Source organism: Macaca mulatta, chromosome 10 (genome assembly GCF_049350105.2).
Source record: "Macaca mulatta isolate MMU2019108-1 chromosome 10, T2T-MMU8v2.0, whole genome shotgun sequence".
NCBI lineage: Eukaryota > Metazoa > Chordata > Mammalia > Primates > Cercopithecidae > Macaca > Macaca mulatta.
In genome coordinates, this window is record NC_133415.1 from 65368659 (window position 1) to 65390040 (window position 21382).

Genomic DNA, 21382 nt, shown 5'->3' on the forward strand with positions numbered 1-21382 from the left:
GCATCATTTGTATTGCCCCAGCCTTTAACAGAGAGACAGACAGGGTGAATGGTAGATTCAGGACTACAGGAAGCCCAGGGACCCCCTTGTCCTCCACACTGAGATGCGGCCCACAAGCTCCATGGGAAGGTGTGTGCACAGCAGCAGGTATCTGCACAAGGAGAGCCCCTTTCCTTACAAACCCATGATGACATGCTTCTTCCATGATGGGCATTTCAGCCATCTACAGAACAAATGCCAGACCAAAGCCAGCTACCAAGTTGTCACAGGCGTTGACAGCCACGAAGACGGGGTACATAGTGAAGGTGTGCCATGCCTGCCAACGCCTTGTACCTGTCCAGTAAGGCCTCGCTTCTGCTTTGGTCTCTCCCAGGGCCTTGGACACAAATGTGAGGTAGATGTCTACCAACAGGCCTCCACTATCTGCAGCAGCAATCCAAGGCCTTGGATGGCCTCATTTCAAATGCCAAGCATTCTACATCTCTATGAAGGATGAAGGAAAAAATACCCTAGGAATTACTATTTATACACTATGCTCAGAATCTTAAACTGATGACTGAAACATGTCCACTCTGTCATAAGCTAAAATACTGACATTTCATTCTTACTGCCTTTAAATATATAGTCCTTCAAACACTATGAAAAATGAACCCATCAAAGCCCCAAACTGGCTCCCGGTTGTGCTTCCTGTTGTTGCTGTTATTTTTCAGGCTGGAGGCCACAGACCTTTTATCCTTACCCATAACCCAGCTACCAAAACATAAAAATGAACGCCACATTTCTGCAAAACACCAAAAAACACCATTTCAGCCAGGAATAGGATTCCACTGTGGTGTAAATGTTAAGAAACCTCTGTGGTTCCTTTGTATGGTATTCCACTATTAACAAGCAAACCTGGGAATTCTCCTAGGGATGCGATTAAGCGGTAAAAACAAAAACACCCAACAACAGGCACACAGAGATTTCATTTTAGATATTGAGGCCACATCTCCAAAGCTTGCAGGAGCTGCTACCTAAGTGTATCTCATTTTTCCAGAATTGGTAGGAAGACACAACTGTCCGGGCACTGCAATCTAGAGTTACACACAGATTTCTCCCTGTGGGTATGTAAATTAGGAGACCAGTTCCTCCTTGTTTCTATTTCCACAGGTGAAAAACGAGATGCTTCAATAAAACTCCTGATGCTGCACTCCTCTCCAAGTCCTGAATTTATCTCTCTCTCACTCTCTCATCTATCTATCTTTATAGAATTCCATGTACCACAGTTGATTGATTGATTGATTGATCGGTTGATTTAGAGACAAGTTCTCACTATGTTGCCCAAGCTGGAGTCCAGATGCACGATCATGGCTCACTGTGGCCTCAACCTCCTGGGTTCAAGCGATTCTTCACCTCAGCCTTCTGACTGGCTGGGAATACATGCGTGCACCACCACGTTCTGCTAATTTATTATTATTATTATTTGTAGGGATGGGGTCTTGCTGTGTTGCACAGGCAGGTCTCAAACTCCTGGGCTCATGCAATACTTCTGCCTTGGGCTCCCAAAGTGTTGGGATTATAGACATAAGCCACTGTGCCAGGCCCCGTATCCCACAGTTGAGTGAAGTAAGCTGAGCTCTGACCTGATTCCTTTCCTTCTCCTTCCCTTGATTTGCCTAATGTCACACCTCAGTATGGAACTGATTTATCTCAAATCTATCCTGGGTACTGAAATAGACTTGGAATGAATTCCTGAATGGACATCTCATCTCACCTGATGCCAAGTAAAGGAACCAAGATGAGAAATGAATCTACACATCGTTCCAAGCAACTCTTTCAGGTCTATTATTCTTAACCTTTGATGATTCCTCCTCCTGTTTCATTTTATTAAATTCTATTAAGAAAGACATGAAAGAAGCATAAAAGAAAAGTTGGCTGGGCCTACCTGGTATTTTATTCACAGGTCACATCTGGGAGGTATATATATTCTGTTTTTTAAATCTGATGGTTTTCCCAAAATATCTCCTTCTTGAAAAAAGCTACATAGTTTTGAGGCAATTTTATCGTTAACAATAATTCTCACTCAGTAAGACACTAACTTAGAACAATTCCCTGTAAATCTCCCAGTTTAGCCATTTATTGAATAAAATGATAATTCTACCAACTTAAATATTCTAGAGCCCATATTAACATGTGCTAAAGTAAGGTTTTGTTATACCAGTCTCTGTACTTCTAGTATGCTTGAAATACTTCAAATTTTAAAAACAATAGCAAACATTATAAAGGAGCAATTTTCTATTATCTAGAAAATCTAGATCCACAAAAGGAGATGTAAAAAAAGGATTTTTGTATCATCATTAGTAATAGCAAAAAATTGCGACCAACTCCATAATCCATCAAAAGGAAAATAGCTACACAAAATACAGTATATTCATAGGACAGAATCCCATCTTGCAGTTAAAATGAATGATCTAGCTGCATATGTAACCACACAAATGCCCTTGTGGGATGGGAAAGAAAGCATGTTGCAGAAAAACATACGCAGTAAAGGACCATTTAGGTCAAGCACCTGTGCACATACAAGTGCGTGTACACACACACACACACCCCCTGAATCTAACCTTAAGGAAACATCAGACAAACACAAATTAAGGGACACGCTTCAAAATAATGGGCCCATATTCTTCCAAAGAGTCAACGTCATGAAAGTCAAGGAAAGACTGAGGAAATGATCTAGAATGAAGGACGCTAAAGACACATGACAACCAAATACAAGGCATGATTCTGAACTGGATCCTTTCACTTTGAAGACCTTCTTGGGACTCTCTTCCAGCAAGGCTAAAGACAATTCTTCACACAAGATGATAGCAACAAATCATAGGTGCAGCCAAATTCACAGAAGATCAATTGAAAATTCTCATCAATACCTTCAATCAAAAACTTTACTCGGATTATGCTATCAAACTTGCTTTAGAAATCAATACAGAAGATCCGCCCAGAATCCAGATTTGGTTTCAGAATCAAAGAGCTAGGCACAGATTCCAGAAAAGACCAGACCTGAGACTTCAGAGTCAAGCCAGAGCCAAAAGCAAGATCAACCTGGTAGAGAAGCCAGACGGTGTCATAATACCTACAGCACCTCTCAACTATGCACTCTCAACAAGGCATTTATGAAAAACTCATACCCTGGGATTGATTCCAGAGAACAACTTGCTAAAGAAATTGGTGCTCCAGGTCGGACACGGTGGCTCACACCTGTAATCCCAACACTTTGGGAGGCTGAGGTGGGAGGATCACCTGAGGTCTGGAGTTTGAGACCAACCTGATCAAGATGGAGAATCCCTGTCTCTACTAAAAATACAAAATTAGCCGGGCATGGTGGCACATGCCTGCAATCCCAGCTACTGGGGAGGCTGAAGCGGGAGAATCACTTGAACCTGGGAGGCAGAGGTTGCGGTAAGCCAAGATTACACCGTTGCACTCCAGTCTGGACAACAAGAGTGAAACTCCATCACAAAAAAAGAAAGAAAAGAAAAGAAGGGAAGAAAGAGAGAGAAAAGAAAACAGAGAGAAAAGGAAAGAAAGAGGGAAGGGAAGGGAGGGGAGGGGAGGGGAGGGGAGGGAGAAGTTGGTGCTCCAAAGTCAGGAGTCCAAATTTGGTTCCAAAATCAAAGATCTAGATTTCATCTTCAGAGAAAAAGGGAACCTGTTGTGTCCTTAGAACAAGACGACCAGCGGCAAGATCTCTGAGGGACTTCAAGGTACAGAAGATACAATAGCACCAACCTCACTAACAACTCTCACTTTTCTAGAGCCAGAACATGGTGAAAACACTCAAGTTCAGTGTATTTGCTATTATCAACTTGGGTCCCAAATCTCTCTCACGGTCTTCCTGGGAGTCTATCCTTCTGCTGAAACTGCAAGCTAAGACTTCTGAAGAGGGTAAAGAACGTGGCCAGGTGCGGTGGCTCACACTTCTAATATCAGCACATTGGGAGGCTGAGGCAGGAATATTGCTTGAGCCCAGGAGATTGAAACCAGCCTGAGCAACATAGCAAGACCCTATGATAAAAAATAAAATAAAATAAAATAAATAAAAAGAACTGTAGGAGGCCAAGATAGGTACAAGAGGCACCACACTACCCTATTGACACAGCCTGGATCCAGAGTGCAGCAGACCTTGAGACAATGAAAATAAACTTAATAATAATAATAATAATAAAAGACCTCCTTGGGATAACTGGTAAATTATGAATGGAGTCTGAAGATGGCTGCTAGTAAAATGTCAATGCTAATTTTCTGATTTTGACGACTGTTTAGGGGCTTCTATAAGAAAATGTCCCTGTTTGCAGGAAATATCCTAATGAATTCAGGGGTGAGAAGGCATCAGGCTAACAACTTGCTCTCAAGTGATTTCAAAAAATAAAGTCCCTGATACTGCTCTCCCAACCTGTCTGCAAGTAAAAACATCACACACCTTATACCATATGCTAAAACTAACTCAAAATGGATCAAATATCTAAATGTAAAGGCTAAAACTAAAAATCTCTTGGAAGAAAACATAAAGAAAAAGCTTCATGATTTAGATTTGGCAATGATTTCTTGGATATAATATCAAAAGCACAGGCAACAAAAGCAAAAAATAGACAAATTGGATTTCATCAGAATTTAAAACTTCTGTACATCAAAAAACACCACCAACAGAGTGAAAAGGCAATCCACAGAATGAGAGAAAATATTTGCAGATCATCTATCTGTCAAGAAATTAATGTACAGAATACATAAAGAACTCCTGCAATTCAACAATAAAAAAACACAAACCAATTCAAAACTGGGCAAAGAACTGAAATAGATCTCCAAAGAAGATATACAAATGGCCAATAAGCACATGAAAAGATGCTCAACATCACTAATCATTAGAGAAATGTAAATCAAAACCACAACGAGATACACTTCACACTTATTAGGATGACTAGTATCAGAAAACACACACACACAAACAGCCAACGTTGGTGAGGATGTGGGGAGATCAGAACCCTTGTGCATTGCTGGTAGGAATGTAAAATGGTACAGACACTGTGGAAAACAGTATAGTGGTTCCTCAAAAAATTAAACAAAGAACTACCATATGATCCACAACCTGTACCTAGGTATCTACCCAAAAGAATTAAAAGCAGGATGTTGAAAAGATATTTGTACACCAGTGTTAACAGCAGCACTATTCACAGTAAGTAAAAAGTGGAAATAACCCAAGTGTGCATGGATAAATGAATGGATAGACAAAATGTGGTATACAAGAGAATATTCTGTGGCCATAAAAAGAAAACTCTGACACATGCTATGAACATAAGGCTCAACATGGATGAATCTTGAAGAAATTATGCTAAGCGACATAAGCCAGTCACAAAGATACAAATACCATATGAGTATTCATATGATACTCAGAGTGGTCAAATTCAAAAGGCAGAAAATATTATAGAAGGGTCGTTGCCAGCGGCTGAAGGGAGAAGAGAATTGGGAATTACTATTTAAGGGTAAAGTTTCAGTTTTGTAAGATAAAAAGAATTCTGTAGATAGGCCGGGAGCAGTGGCTCACACCTGTAATCCCATCAGTTTGGGAGGCTGAGGCGGGTAGATCACTTGAGGTCAGGAGTTTGGGACCAGCATGGCCAACATGGTGAAACCTCATCTCTACTAAAAATACAAAAATTAGCCAGGCGTGGTGGCGCACGCCTGTAGTCCCAGCTACTCGGGAGGCTGAGGCAGCAGAATTGCTTGAATCCAGGAGGAGGTTGCAGTGAGCTGAGATCACTCCACTGTACTCCAGCCTGGGTGACAGAGCGGGACTCCCAAAAAAAAAAAAAAAATTCTGTAGATAGATGGTGATAATAATAGTTGCATAACAATGTGAATATATTAATGCCACGAAACTGTATACTTAAAAAGTTTAGGTTATGTACAATTTAACATAATCTTAAAAAATCTTCTGACATACACGCACCCAGAGATACCACGTGTAAATCTGGGTAAACATATTTTTGTTAAGTCTGGAAGTAAATACATAGAACTTATTAACGGCGCTACCTCTGAGAATGAGAGTTATTGTCAAAAATATTTTTAGTGTATCTTAAACTTCTAAATTCTTAAAAGAATATTGATTTTATGTATTAGGTATAACAAAAATTGATATAAAAATGCTATTTTATGGACTCATGAGAAAAAAGATAGGAAAATAACTGTTTCTATAAAAATACCTTTCTACCCAGGAATACTATAAAAGCTTACTATCAAAAAATAACATTTCTAAATTGTTACTTTCCAGTTAATACACTGCTTGCTTGCTTGGAATTTTTTTTTCAAGTAGTAATTATGATAATAAGAGACTCTTCCCAAGAGAAAATGAAGGGGGCAAAGGGACAACATGAAACTTAAAAAAAAAAAAAAAAAATCCTCAGAGCATAAGCCCAGATCCGGTCTGGATTTCAAAATGAAATTTTATAGAACTTGTACTTATCCCCTGAAGGTTTCATGACCCAACAATGACACGAATGGTTAATAATAGCCTTTGCCCTCCCTCTGCAGTCAAACAGCGATGCAATTCCTGAACAGAGCCACTGCCCGGGGGATATTATGTGAGTATCATGTTCCTGACTTAGCAGGAGAAGTGGAAAATGGAAACAAGGCCACAAACTTAGATCTTTCCATTACACAGAAATTGAGGCTTCCGGGCTTCACTTTCATGATTAAAAATAGAAAAAGAAATTGACTTCACATTTTATGGAAAATAGTCAAAGGAATATATTTTATGTGAAGAATATTCACAGACATGCCATTCTTTTGTGTTTCCTATTGACAGAAATCATTGCGATGGTGGAGCTAGTGAGGCATGAAGTGGCTGCTGCAAGACTCTTGACCAGCCAGCAGCAAGAGGCACGCTGGAGCCCACAGTAGGACAACCTTCTCCAGTCCTGACTTCCACTCCGCCTCTGGAGCAGCTGCCTTCCTTCTGACAATGACTCTCCATAATTTCCAAGCTCAATGAACACCAAGAAACATACTTTTCCAAAAATAAATCTTTCTTTTTCTGACAAGCTCCTATGACAGGCATTTAGAAATTTCCCTGAAAATATTAGCTACAATAGTATACATAAATCAAATTCAATATACATGTTTCTTGGGCTTTTTACAGTATCTTTTTATAATTAATGTTTTTGTATTTGGGGGAAAACTGGGCAATAGTGAAACATTTGGCTTCATGTTGACCAGAAAAAAGGAGCCTGCTTCCCTGAACTTGCTTTTTTTTTCCTTAAAAAAAAAAAGAAAAGAAACCATCAAACAAGTTCTGGCTTTTGTGTCCAGACTGTGCCCAAGGATCACTAAAAACCAGGGGTGAACATCGCACTCCTTGATGTCCAATATCTGATGTCATCATAGAAACTCATGACATGGAATCCCTCCACTGTGCTGGCCTTGGAGGCAAGAATGGGGTCATTCTTGCAGTGAACTGTAGGAGGCTGAACTTTGCAGTATTACTCTCTAATGCTCAAGCCACAGTATGAAAGAACCAAACATGAGTCACTGACACAAAAGCTCTACTGTGGAAGGCAGAATGTGAGAGTGGTTGAGGGCCTCTGAAGTGTATCCAGACAGCTCCTAAATGTCCTCTCTGCCACCCTGTCACAAGCCACACATCCCCCGATCCCGAGCCTACACTAAACCCAATCTCATCCATCTCTGCAAATACACATCAGAGCTCTTAACATTCTAATAGGTCTTTGGCTTACTAACAATAAAACTCAAATTCCTTACCTTGGCCCATGAGGCCTTGTTCCACCAAGCCCAGGTCACAGCTCTGGCCTCAGGTCCTGCCCCTCTCCCTCTCACCCTCCAAGCTCCAGCCACACTGGCCTTTCTTCCACCAGTCACCCTAGAGCTCTGTATCTGCTGACCTCTCTGTCTGGCACACTCTTCCTTCAGTCTTCACTGGCTCCCTCTTATCTCAGCATCCTTCCCTAGTGCTTGTACCTAAGGGGACCTCTACCCAACAGCATTCTCTACACCTAACCCTGTTGGATTTCTTTGTATCATCAGAATTTTAAATTATACTTGTTTTTGTTTGTTTCCCCACTAGAATGGAGGCTTCATGAGGGTACAATGTTGGTTCAGTGCTGGACCTACATGCAGGGCCAGCACAGAGCAGGCACCCAATAACAATCTGCTGGATGAATATATGGGATGAGTAGGTAGTGGGCAGGTGAGTGGATGGATGGATGGATGGATGGACGGATGAGTAGGCAGATGGATGGACATATGGGTGGATGGATAAGTGGATAAATGAACAAGCAAACAAACTAACAAACAAATGAGCATGAGCTTTTATTCAAGGGCATTACTACTAGGAAATCCTTGCCACACCATGTCATAGGGAGCCAAAGGTAGGAAGAAAGGCCTTGCCTGGATGGGTACTGAGGTAAGTGTCATGTGTGAAGAGCTACCTATCTGAAATGAACCTTAAAAGATGCGGAAGATGTCAGCAGGTAGAGACAGGGAAGGAGTTCATTTCAAGTGGATGAGCAGAGACACAAAGGAGAAAAAATTGTGATGCTTATTTATGAAACAGTAAATAATCTGCAGGAAACTAGTCTACAATTCACTGTGAAAAGCTTTTACCATGAACTGAATAGGTAATAATATATCATAAAATATGAGCCCTTAATAATTTCCCATGTGTGTTTAAATGTAAATGATCAGCCAACTGCCCACGGAAGCCTCCACATTCATGCATTTCATTAAATTACAATTTCCATGCAGACGCTAAGATGTCAATCATCCTGGGTTTTTATTCTAGTTCCATTAACACTTCGACAGATGAGTAAGGCATTCCATGTCTGGTACTCAGAAAGCCAATAAAACTATAAATTACTTTCAACTACAAGTCTTAAAGAGGCTACACCGCTACAATCTTGCCCAGTCATTGAGCAATCCACATGTTGGGCTCATCTCTCCCAGGAAAAAAGTTATTCCCCCAGCACATGCCTCACTGTCACCCAGTAGAGAGGCCGATCATCAGTCACTAACATATTGAGCTGTTGTTGCTGCATCGGCTTTTCCCTGACACATCTGTAATTGTGTTGAGAAGGCACCATGTTCTGGAAACATTTTCATCACTGCCTGTGTGGTGGGGGGAGGAGGTGTTGGGAGATTGAGGGCTCGTTGATGAATAAGAACAGCCTCACATGTGACCTCAATAATCAAGCAAAGCCATCTTGCTTCCTGGCAGCTGCAGTAACATAGGTTGTAAAGTATTTTTAGACATTTGGGGGTAGGGAAGGGAGGGCAGGGTGGTCCAGAAGAAACCAAAGCGTGGAGCAGATGATCACTGCAAGGCCTGATTCTCTCTATTCCAGTAGTTCTCAAATGTTAGTGTGCTTAGGAGCACACAAAGACCTGGTTAGAAACATAAATGGGCTACTCGCCTGCTTTCCAAGTCCAGACATTCCAGGAACTCTGGCTCAGAAAACCTGGATGGGCCCAGGACTCTGCATTTTAGTAAGCACCACAGGTGGCTTGATGCCAGTGGTCCTCAGTCTGCCGTTTGAAGAACACTAACACCAACCCCTGGATGACTCTGGTAGAGAAAGAATATGTAAGCTCTGCACACAACAGCCCCCAAGTCCACCAGCATCTTCACTTCTTGGGACCTGAAGAAAATGTGACAAAAGTCCTGGGCCCCTTTCTCCCAGCAAAAGGCACTTGCACACATCCACACACACAAAACTTGTGGGATAAGATCAGACCAGTCTGTGAGCCCCTAAGAGTCTACTTAATCCAATTCACACCCCGCTGGCCCAGCCTAACCTTCTCTTAGAGACTAACATTTAAAAGATAACTACCTCATCAGTCATTACAGACTACACCTATACTGTAGCAAGCTGGCAAATACCTCTATGTAGATGAGTGTTTTATCTACACCTTTAAAAAAAGTATAGTAAGTGCTGCATTTTTTAGAATTCTGTCACTTCCAGATCATTCATTCTCTCTCCATTACTAATGCAAATGTTTCAGCAAGGTTTTCTACAAAACACCACTGACTGGCAGAACATTTTTCTACAATTATCCGGGACTATAAAGCTCCTGGTAAATTACTTAACAAGCTAAGAATTCCCAATTAAAATATTGAGTTTGTTTAACTAAATTATTGCTATGCACAACGTACAAATCCATGGAAGGAAAAATTCTACCTCTCTCCCTTGAGAATAAAAAGGATGATGTTAATCTTTGGCAGGTCAAGTCAGTAAGGTAAGGAGTTTGTTTTTTTAACACACACACAAATGAGATTATAAGATTAAAATAACTAGGAATCTGCCCAAAACACATATACAGGAACAAACAAATAAAGCCCTTAAACCTTAAATGCACTACCCCATTAGTGTCCTGAGAGATTGGTTTAAAGTAAAACAGATGTTTTGCTCTGGTTGGAGATTAGAAATGTCTTATGTGTCAATGGTAGAAGAGAAACAGATCCTAGTTTTTAATTTACCAGACATATTCCAATAGCAGAGAAAAAAACTCTTTTCAATTTTTGCAATTTCCTTAACTTGTGCTATGGATTTAAGACAGTAAGGTGAAAGTCAATTGATTAATCAATTCATCAATGGGTCCCCAACAAAGAGATAGTCATGCCAGCCTTGTAAAGGCTTCTTTTTAGCCCAATATGAGCTGACTTAGGACAACCATCTATTTAGAAACAAATTAAAGTGATAAAAGTGATTCCTTACAGCTCTCCACCAGGAAGAAAAACATCTGCTAAGCTCCTACCCTTTCATACCAAACATTCATGCAATAGGCAGGCATTTCCCCAGGCACTGACAAGGACTCAGGATACATTCTGACTGTGCAGAGCAGTGGGCTGGGCTGAGTGAGGTCAGGAGCCCCACCATCTCTACACCCAACTCACTCCCCAGAGGGTTGAGCTGATCTCATAATTCATGGAAAGCAGGTGTTCAGACAGAAAGGATCAGAAATCCAGGTGTGGTTCCATGTGTGGTGAGAGGTCTAGGTGGCGCCCTAGCCCTGGTAGGAGGCCTTCCATGCGGCAGCCTAGGTCCCAGAAGCCAGTGTCACTGACAAAGACTACACAACAGCAACAACTCTCTAATGAGGACGCTTTGCTGAGTTCCCACTACTGTTTTGGTGATACTTCAGCATAAACAAAGCTGGACTCTCAGTCAACGTTTGTTCAATAAATTAATATAACAAAATGAACTAATATTACTGGAGTAATTGACAGGATCTGGCTACCATCTTGGCAACCAGACTTTAAAACATACTCCTGCAGCAAGTCAACAACTCGAGCTTGGTTCAGGCCATGTGAACATTGAAGCTGAAACCAACCGCAATTAGGGAGCTAGAATCTAGAATTCAAGCCTAAAAACAGAGTGAAAAGGAGTGCATTTAAATAACTGTTCTTCCATGAATAGATGCAAAGTTATTAGCAACAACATAATTCTTCCTTATATTCAGAGTACTTCTCATTTGATTTGTCCCCCAAACTGAAATATGTAGCAAGTGAGAGCTCCCCTCTATGCACCTGTGATGGGGCCACCTGGTAGAAGCAAGCCACCTGTGTGCTCATGTGTCCTTCATTTCACCTCTGGATTCCACAGCAGGTAATGAAAAGGCTGCCCCTGTCACTGGAAGTATAAATAAATAAAAACCAAATGGAATTTTTTTCCCCCACAGCCCCTTACCCTACACATTTCTTTCAGATCCTACAGAAGCCATGAATGTCTCAGCTCGACATTCCAAGGTCCAGGCACAGGGATGAATGCTTGCTGATAAGACAAGTATACAGAGAAAATTATGGACAAAGCAACAGTGATACTCAGAGGAGCGTAAAATTAATAGCTCCGTAAAATTAACGGCACCAGGTTTCGCTAGCCAACTCATCCCAGTGATTTGTCAATAAACACGTCCGTTAACTCAAACATGTATATTTGAAAGTTCATTTTTTTAGCTCCTTCCAGCATTTCAATTTAATGACGTCTTTAATGGCACTAAATAAATGAGAACGTAAATAATTAATGGCAACACCATGAACTAAGTGGGCCCTAGGCCCCAGGGAAGAGTCCTTCAATTACCAAATGGCCCTTCTCATCAGGAAAAACCTCCATCTGCTCCCCCATCCATGTGAGGCTCAGGAAAACAAGCCCTACTCAGGGGAAGGGCACTTAAGATTAAAACAAGACAAGAATAAGCTTCTACCATAGACATGGCAGGCTAGAGTGTTAAAATCTCCCAATATCTAGCCACCAATGGAAGAGGTCATGTACCAGCAATCATGCACTAGGCAATAATAAGCAGGATGTTCCTACCAGAATCATGTTCTCCTGCAAAAAATGTACCAGGAACAACAGCAGTCAGCTGGTTCCGCTACTGCTTCCATGTCCTGTTCCCTTTGGAAATATGTCCTTTGGAGCAAGAATGTAATGTCCTCCTTCCAACTTCTCACTGCCAGAACATAGCATGAAACCCATGCAGCAGCCTATAATGTGATGGGTATGCTATATGGAAAGCATGCAGGTGTTGCAGCAGCCAGTTCTGCAAACAAGCAGCGGTCCAGTTAGAAAGGCAAACTGCTGGTTACCTTTACCAGCCCAGTCTTCACCAGCAGTAGCTGCATCACATAAGCACAGCTCTGAGATTCTTGAAAATAAGAATCTACCCCTATTTGAAATAGAAATTTGAAAACAATTGGGAATCCCTTCTACTTTCCATATCCTTAAAGGTCAGCTAAAACCTCCAGTCCCCTAGGAGGCCCGCTTGGCTGAGCAGCAACAGCAGTAACAATGGCCTTCTCTGAACCCGGGACATTCATAGACACCACAGCCCGCCAGCTGTGAGCACCACTGCTAAACAAACACCACTCCTCCCGCCCACAGACACCTCGCAGGATAGGGCAGTGAACAACACTCAGGGAGCTTGAGTTTTATGAGTGGTATGGATCATGATAGCAGATGGTGTGAAGTCTGTGAAATAAACCACCAGAGCAACAGGGCAGAGTGGCCAAATGGGTCTCCTGGGAACTGCGGGGGTCAGAGAATCTTGGAGAATGAGGAGGAGACTCTGGAATTGAGACAAGAGCTCCGAGGTAGGCAAGAGCTTGACCTTTTCAGCAAGGGAGAGGAGGCAACAGCAGATACAGTAGGTGAAGTATAGGGATGGAGGGAAAGATGGCCGCAGAGCAGGCAAGAGAGGGCCACGGACGCCTGGTCACTCAGGCCCTGGGAAATGACAGCAAGGAATGCAAGGCTTCAGCAAAATGCACTTGGAAGGCACTGAAGAGTTCTAAGGAGGAGCACAAACTCAACGGTCTTGTAACCTTTCCTAAGTTGCCTTATGCTGCCCACCTCTTTCACTGGCATTAACCTTTCAGGTTTATGTTGCCCAAAATCTATCCCTGGCTGCACAGGCTGGGTGGCAGCAGTTCCTTCTCTTCCTCACAGTGCCTAGCACACCATCAAATACCAAAATGACACTTGGTGCTTACGTACACACACAAATACATGCACACACACCCACATGCACACACGCATGGGCACACCCATCCACACATACACACACATACATATATGCACACATACACATGCACACATATACATCCATATACATACACACACACATACATTGTTCATTTGTTCAGATAGTTTAAAGAACTTATTTATATTTTAAAAGAACCTGCTAAAAGAATCATTTTTCTATAATGTTGAAATTTGCCAAAAGAACCATTTTTCTTTAATGTAATTGTAGCAGTTTTCATTACTGATTGGAATATAATGGAAAAATAAAACACTGAGAATTAAAAGCTTAATTGATAGAAACACATGTTTATCTATCAGTAAAAAGAATTTGGCTATGTTCTTCCTAGCAAAACAAAAGCAAGCAAATTAGCTATTTGCTCCAAGAGGAAGCTCCTTCTAATTTGAGAAGAAAAGGCAGAGAGAGGCCCCAGGCACAGGCCAGCACCAACCTAACACAGGACCCTTCCGCGCCTACCCGCCGCCACCTACTGGAGAGCTGGGGGCAGAGCGCAGTGCAATGCACAAGGTCTGAGGCTTTTGGGGATCAGGAAACTGGTCCATGTAAATGAAATTGACACAAGACAATTTGTGTATTTAAAAAGAAAACTCCTAAAGGATTCAGAAATAACTAAAAGTCTTTTTTATCCTTATAAGTTAACATGGCTCATTAGAAGTTTAAAAAATGCCTACTTGAGGATTTTTTGATTTGGGGACAGTAGGTTATTGTATAAAGTGTACAACATGATGCTCTGATCTACACACACATAGTGAAGTGATTACTACAGTCAAGTAAATTACATGTCCAGCATCTCACACAGTTACCATCTTTTATTCTGTGTGCACTGAGAGTTCCTAAGTCTACTCCAGAAGTTCCTAAATCTACTCCCAGTGCACAATATGATACTGCACTCCTTGTGGTGTACATTAGATCTTGAGACTTACTCGTCCGAAATAACTGCATCTTTGTACCCTTTGACCTAAACAAGAAGAGGGTACTGGTTGAAAGAAAGTTGAAGATTCTAAAGGCAAAAGGTATTATTCTACCATTTCCAGAAAAATATTTAGAATGAAAAAAAGTTAGACTAAAATTTTTCTCCAAATAGAGTTAAACCAGAATAATAAATGAAAACTATGGGATAATGATCAAATAGAACCGGAGGGAGTAGCCAGAGGCAAGAGGAAAACCCAGAGGGAATGGCGTCCTGGGAAACAAGGCTCCAGCCATTTCCAGGGGCAAGTGGGCAACAGTGGCAAGACAGGGGTTCTGAAAAATGGGCATGAAATAAAGCAATGTGAGGTCACCGGGGCCCTCGGTCGGTGAGAACCTTTACAGACCCAAGGACACTACTAAAAATACAAAATTAGCAGGGCGTGGTGGTGGCCACCTGTAATACCAGCTACTCAGGAGGCTGAGGCAGGAGAATGGCTTGAACCCAGTAGGCGGAGGTTGCGGTGAGCCAAGATCATGCCATTGTGCCCCAGCCTGCGCAACAAGAGCAAGACTCCACCCCCCAAAAAAAAAAAAAAATCTGGCTTTGAATAGGTTGCCCAGCTTCACGTTTCCATTGTGCTGTCCCTTTACCGCTGCATCACTGGCCATCACAGCATTCTAGCAAGGGAGGGAGACCAGGAAGGAAGAACGGAAATGTTTGCACAGTCCTTCCTCCTCTGCTTGCCAGGCCCTATGTGTCTCTATCCAGTGAGTGCGTTAATTAAGCCTTTACAAGTATGCTAAGCATCTGTGAGACCACACAGGTTCCAAGGACTATTACACATTTCCTTTCTCTACTTTAATTAACTTTTATCTCATGAAAGCTTACAAATTGGCAGCAAATCCAGGTCAGACATTGCTTTAGAAAAATGGGGATTTACAGCGAACCTTGAGGGACACATCTACCCACACCTGGGACCAAACCCACTTCAGGTAACCATTCAGAATGGGTGAACCAGCCAATCCAGGGCCATTGCTCTGCTGCCACCCAGGGGCGGGTGGGCGCCATGGCACCTGGCCAGGGGAAGAGAAGCCCAGGGGAAAACCTGGCTCTGCACAGGACATGTCCTCTGGAATCAAAGGTAGGAGGAGGCAAGGGAGAAGTGCTGTACCCACCCACCACGGTACTCAGGAGTGCATTGTAAACATGCATTCTTGGGAAGGCAGGTATTAAAATAAATACAAGGTTACAGCAATTATGCATTTCCTCAGACCAAGGACTGTTCCAGGGACTAAAGATGTTACAGGCACCCAAGGGATGGAGCCAGGCACCAGACTCCAGGCTTACCTGCTTTGGGTCAGAGGTAGCAGTGCCGGGAGCTGGCGATTCCAGCTCTATGGTCACAGGCCCATCATTCTGAATGTGCACCTGCATGTAGGCCCCAAACTTGCCATCTGAAAAAGCAATCCAAACAGTTACCAAAAATGGAGACCCCAGATTACTCCATCCAAAAGCACACTGTATTAGTTCATTTTCACACTGCTAATAAAGACATATTCAACACTGGGCAACTTACAAAAGAAAGAGGTTTAATGGACTCACAGTTCCTCATAGCTGGAAGGCTTCACAATCATGGCAGAAGGCAAGGAAAAGCAAATCAGATCTTACATGGATGGCAGCAGACAAAAAGACAGAGACCTTGCAGGGAAACTCCCGTTTTTAAAACCGTCAGATCTCGTGAGACTTATTCACAAAATGAGAACAGCACAGGAAAGACCTGCCCCCATGATTCAATTACCTCCCACCAGGTTCCTCCCACAAAACATGCGAATTCTGAGAGTTACAATTCAAGATGAGATTTGGGTGGGGGCACAGCCAAACCATATCACACACCTAGATCAGCGTGATCCAAAACCCGGGTCACACTGAGAGAAGGAGGTTGACTGGGAGGAGGATCGGCCAGTCAACACAGGAAAAGTTGGCCAGCCCTGTAAGAGGGATGGAAATGCGGGATTAAGTAGCACAGATGCTGCTGTGTGCCCAACAGACTTGGCAAGAAATAAAAGGTCTGGTAACACCAAGGGTGGGAAAGAATGTGGGTTACCGGGACTGTACATGATGGGAAGACAAACACAGAGCATTCTGGAAGGCCATGTTTGCACTGTATGCAGTGAAGCCCTCCATCTCCCTCCATGGAAGGCATGGCTTTTGGGCCTGCTGGGGCACAGGCAGGCCTCACACCCTGAGGTCCTTCCACAACTTGGGTGACCTCCATGAGTCTTTGTTCCTGCCACCACAACCTCACAAATTCCACCTCTGAGTCTTTCCTAGCAGTGGTCCTTAACTTCAGAAGGACTCAGCAAAATGGGCATGCCAACAGACAGCTTTCTTTGGCCCACAGACAGTAGCATTGGAAATTGTATCAGAAGCACCCAAGCTGCTGGCCATGTTTATCAGCAAGATTAATCTAGATCTTACTGGATGGTCAAAGGTGCTTAAATAATGATGACTTTCCATGACCTCCTATCAGATTAAAGTGGCCGTTCAAATCAACAGAGCTTTTGTCTTATCCATGTCAGACTAACTAAAAAGACATCAGCTGAGAAGGAAATCATGTGTTTAATTGCATGCTAAAATTATGGCTACAATTAGTAGAAAATTTCAGTCACTGCTCTCCTCAGGGAGGCTGAAGGCAGGCTCAAGAGGACAGGAATTATTTCCGATCTTGAATTTCTGTTGCCAGGATATACAGCATATGCTTCACCTTGTTTATCATTCCAAATAGCAGGAAATTTATTTTCTCTTCCTGTTTTTCTTCAGTTAAGAATAGAACTATTATGTGAATTTCCATCTGTACAGATGATAAATCCAAAGACATGTTTTAAGAGATCTTAAAATGGTAACTTTTTTTTCCAGCCCAGATCAAAGGGTAAAGCCCCCAAGAAGAATTATGCTAGCCAGGGAAAATAAACACATTTTTAAAAACACACACACACACACAAAAGCATATCTATAAAACGACATCTGGGCTCCTACGGTGATATAGTCAAGTTGTTCTTGAATATTAAGTCCCAGGGTTCTTTCTACCCAGAGCTGCAGGTTAAGCACGTGTTAAACACACTTATGCTGCATGTTTAAAGCAGGAAAGCTCTCAGCTGGAGCCTAACCACCCATGAACTCATCTCCAGCAGAACTTTCCAAGGTCCTAACAGCTGCAAACCAGAGTGCCTCCCTGCAGATTGCCTGTGTAGCTACAAAAACTGGTGTCCACGTCCCTTTGGACAATGCTTCACTGACTTTTGCCGCCAGCCAAGAAGGCTCACACCACCTCTCCGGGCCCCAGTTTGTTCTGGTACAACAGGACAGTTGTCCTGGAATGGTTACAAAGGTGCACACAGGTTAGTACACAGGCCAGCACAGTGAGTGTACAGGAAATCATAGTCACTATTATTACTATTGTCATGCCTACCACTGTCCATGGTAGTATATGGGCAAATTGCAGGGATGGGACAGAAAAATACTGTCAAAAAAGTATACTCTGAAAGAAAAATGGGGAGAACAAAAGCCATGTACCATTGCTTCTTGGCCTGGCTGGGAACAAGCCCACATTCTCTGCTCTCCAGAGCTGGCCCTGTGTGGCCACGACTGGGCTGAACCTCAGCCAACCTCTGGGGACCAGTATGGGACATGGGCACTAGACAATGAGCCTCAGGCCAACCCATCTAAGCACATCCCCTAAAGGCAGTTCTCTGCCACCAAGGAAGCATTCTCACCCTGCAGGTTTCCTCTTCATTCTAGTTTCAATCTGTTCAGAACCTGAGTAGGCAGGAGGCTGTTACTGATGGAAACCCCAACAGTGGGTTACAGACTGGAACATCAAGAAATTCAGCAAATGAGTGGCATCGCGGGGTTCAAAATAAGCCTGGGGCCAGGCTGGAGCCACCACCTGCTAGAAGAGTTTGATCCGGATGTGCAGGATTGTGCCTAGAGTCTTTGGGAGTATGACTCTGGAAGCCGCTAGCATCCATGGTGGCTCTGTCCTCAAGTACAGAGCTGCTTCTACAGAGACAGGAGTGTTCCTTGGCATCCCCAGTGCCCCAGAGGCTGGGCCAGTGCCAGTGAACCACCGCTGGAACAACACAGCAGCAGAGGCCTGGCCCAAAGGTGCCTGGAAAGCTGAGGCAAAGGTTCTGAGGCCTTAGGCAGAGACCAGTAGCACTGGGAATGACATGTCCTAAGTGACTTGGAGGTGAAAATATCTGTTTCATCAGCAAATGGGTACATTATAGGCCCTTCAGGCCCTGGCAGCTGATTTTCTCACAGTTTGAGGGCTAGGCCTAGGTCTGACTCCATTTCATACTCGGGGCCATGGAGGGAACTGGAAAGGCAGACCTGGGGCTCTTGTGGCTTCTTCCCAGGCTTTGGGCTCCCCTTATCAGGGTTCTCTGCTTGGCTCTGCAACTGCACAGAGGTGGTGTCTACATCTGAGGGTGGTGTCTACAAAAGATTCATTTCTTGGAAACAAGTGTCTCAAGCCTGGAACTTTGTAGCAAGAAGCATTGGGGGACCCAAAATACCTAATGATGGAAAAGTGAGGGCACCTTTCACTAACAGGGCCACCCTCAACTCCAAACTAAACAGTGTCAAAGCCATGAGAAGAAACAAACATTAGGATGCTAAATGCCTAGGACCAAAATTCACCTTTAGCTGGGAAGTTAAATTCCCAACTATGCCTACATGCTGAGGTCATAAATTCAAGGCAATTAAGGTAGCCTTCTTGCGTAACAAGAGATCCAAGGCAAGGAGCTCCCTGATTATCAAACTTTGCTCAGGTATCTCTGGGCCCTGCTGGGGTCCTTGACATCACTCTGCCTGGGATAACTCTGTAGGGTTGAAGGCTGTATGGTTGTCTAACTGAGGCTCAAGGAAGCCTGTGTGAAGATGATGCAGTGTTTGAGGCCCCCAAAGGACCTACAAGGACACCTGTATGACACATCTCAGACATGGCTTGGACAAGGCTGCTGCATGAACCCAAACTCAATCGAGCATGGACACCCTTCCACAAAGAACAGCAGGGAAGGTGGCTTCTGAGCTCATGAGGTCATGGGATGTGATTTCATATCTTACTTCCTTTGGTCTTCAAAGCTTTTGGATTTGATTACGTTTTAATCTTGGCCTGTAATTTCTCCCTGGGACTGTGATAATGGGATAGGGTCTGCATTCAAATCCAGTGCATTTCCATGTTGCTGGCATTTTATTATGAGTTTCTCATGTATTTTACTATTGCAGTATATTGTCACTTAACCTCACTGCAGCAGCTCTGTGCTGGGCTGGGCATTGTGGCTGTACACGGCTTGGGAATCAGCCTAGGGAATAAGTCTCCACCTTGGGAGCAGAGTGGCCTTGGAAGGGCTTCATGGCAAGGTTCTGACCCAGTTCAGAGCCTCCAGAGACAAAAGACACAGCAGGAGCAGCCTAACAAAGGCTCCAAGGTAGACTGGTCTGAGTTGGTGAGGCTTCCTTCCCTGACAGGGCAGCCCCACGGCCAGAGTGAGCCTCTGCTCAGAACCACCTTCCATCAGTTCCTGTCACCCCCATGAGACAGTCCCTGGAGTAGCGTGCCCTCTATTGTGCATGCTCTTTTTCTGTCTCTACACACACACACACACACGCATGTACAGTTCTTGTAATTATTGTTGAGAAGTAAGACAAAGTGATCCCTGTAAGTTTTCCTAAGTTAAAAGTATGTTATTATTATAGTACCATAGAATACACGGGAGAAGTGGCTCACTCAGGCTGCTGTGTTGGGTATGGCCTGGAAGGAGACCCAGCTGGAGGCAGGAGGCCCATTAAGAGGCTGTCACAAAAATTCAGATGAGAGATGCAGATGGCCTGTGCCAGGGTGGGTGTAGAAGTGGTGCTCTGCTCTCAGCTTCCATGTGCATGTATGTCCCAGGTGAGGCAAACAGGATTTGCTGATAAACCAGATGTGGGGAGGAGGAGCCACACCAAATTCTGAAGTTTCACCCCATAAGTGCATTTATTAGAAAATAAGACTAAAACCAAATGAAATAAGAAACTAGGAAAACAAACCAAATAAATCACACACTCATTAAAGCGAAGAAGATGAAAAGAGTGAAGAAGATTAAAGCAAAACAATGAAATACCAAAAAAACTAAAAACGCTGATTAAGAAAAAAAGGGGGGAAATACAACCAAACCACAGGAGAAAATGAATGTGATTCTAGATATAGAGATCTTTCAAAACCATTTTAAAAATCTATAAAATTGTCTTCCAATAAATTGGAAAATCCAGCTGTGAAGGAGACAACAAGTAAAGTTCACTGCCCAGAGGAACTTGAGGGATGTTGGGAAACTGACCAGAGCAATAGCCAAGGAAGCCAGCCCAAAAAGATCACTAACAAGTTCTATTAAGCAGTAATGCCTATGTGATTTAAATTGGTCCAGACCACAGAAAAAGATGTAAAGCTTTCTACTTTGTTCTGCAAGGCCAGTATCACCCTCACACTAAAATTAGACAGGAATATTTTTTAAAGCATAGACAAATTTCTCCTTTGAATACAGATGCAAAAATTCTACACTAACAACACTTGGGAAATTTCTTGTAGGCATATATTAGAAGAACACTATGCAGTGGCCAGGGAAGGTTTAATCAGCATGGCTCACGATTAGGAAATGCATTTCTTTTATTTATTTATTTTTTTTTTTCTTTTTTTTTTGAGACGGAGTCTCACTCTGTCACCCAGGCTGGAGTGCAATGGCACGATCTTGGCTCACTGCAAGCTCCGCCTCCCGGGTTCACACCATTCTCCTGCTTCAGCCTCCCGAGTAGCTGGACTACAGGCGCCCACCACCATGCCCAGCTAATTTT

At 43.1% G+C, this 21382-nt stretch overlaps 1 protein-coding gene and 1 pseudogene across 1 annotated transcript in view; one reads left to right on the top strand and one right to left on the bottom strand.

Annotated features, from left to right (window-relative positions):
• Positions 1-21382, bottom strand: part of DTD1 (D-aminoacyl-tRNA deacylase 1) — a 173409-nt gene that overhangs the window by 122486 nt on the left and 29541 nt on the right. The window contains exon 4 of the mRNA NM_001266658.2: positions 15839-15945. Coding sequence (NP_001253587.1) covers positions 15839-15945 — 107 coding nt within the window. The remainder of the gene's footprint in view (positions 1-15838; positions 15946-21382) is intronic.
• Positions 207-3807, top strand: LOC100423548 (double homeobox protein A-like; annotated as a pseudogene).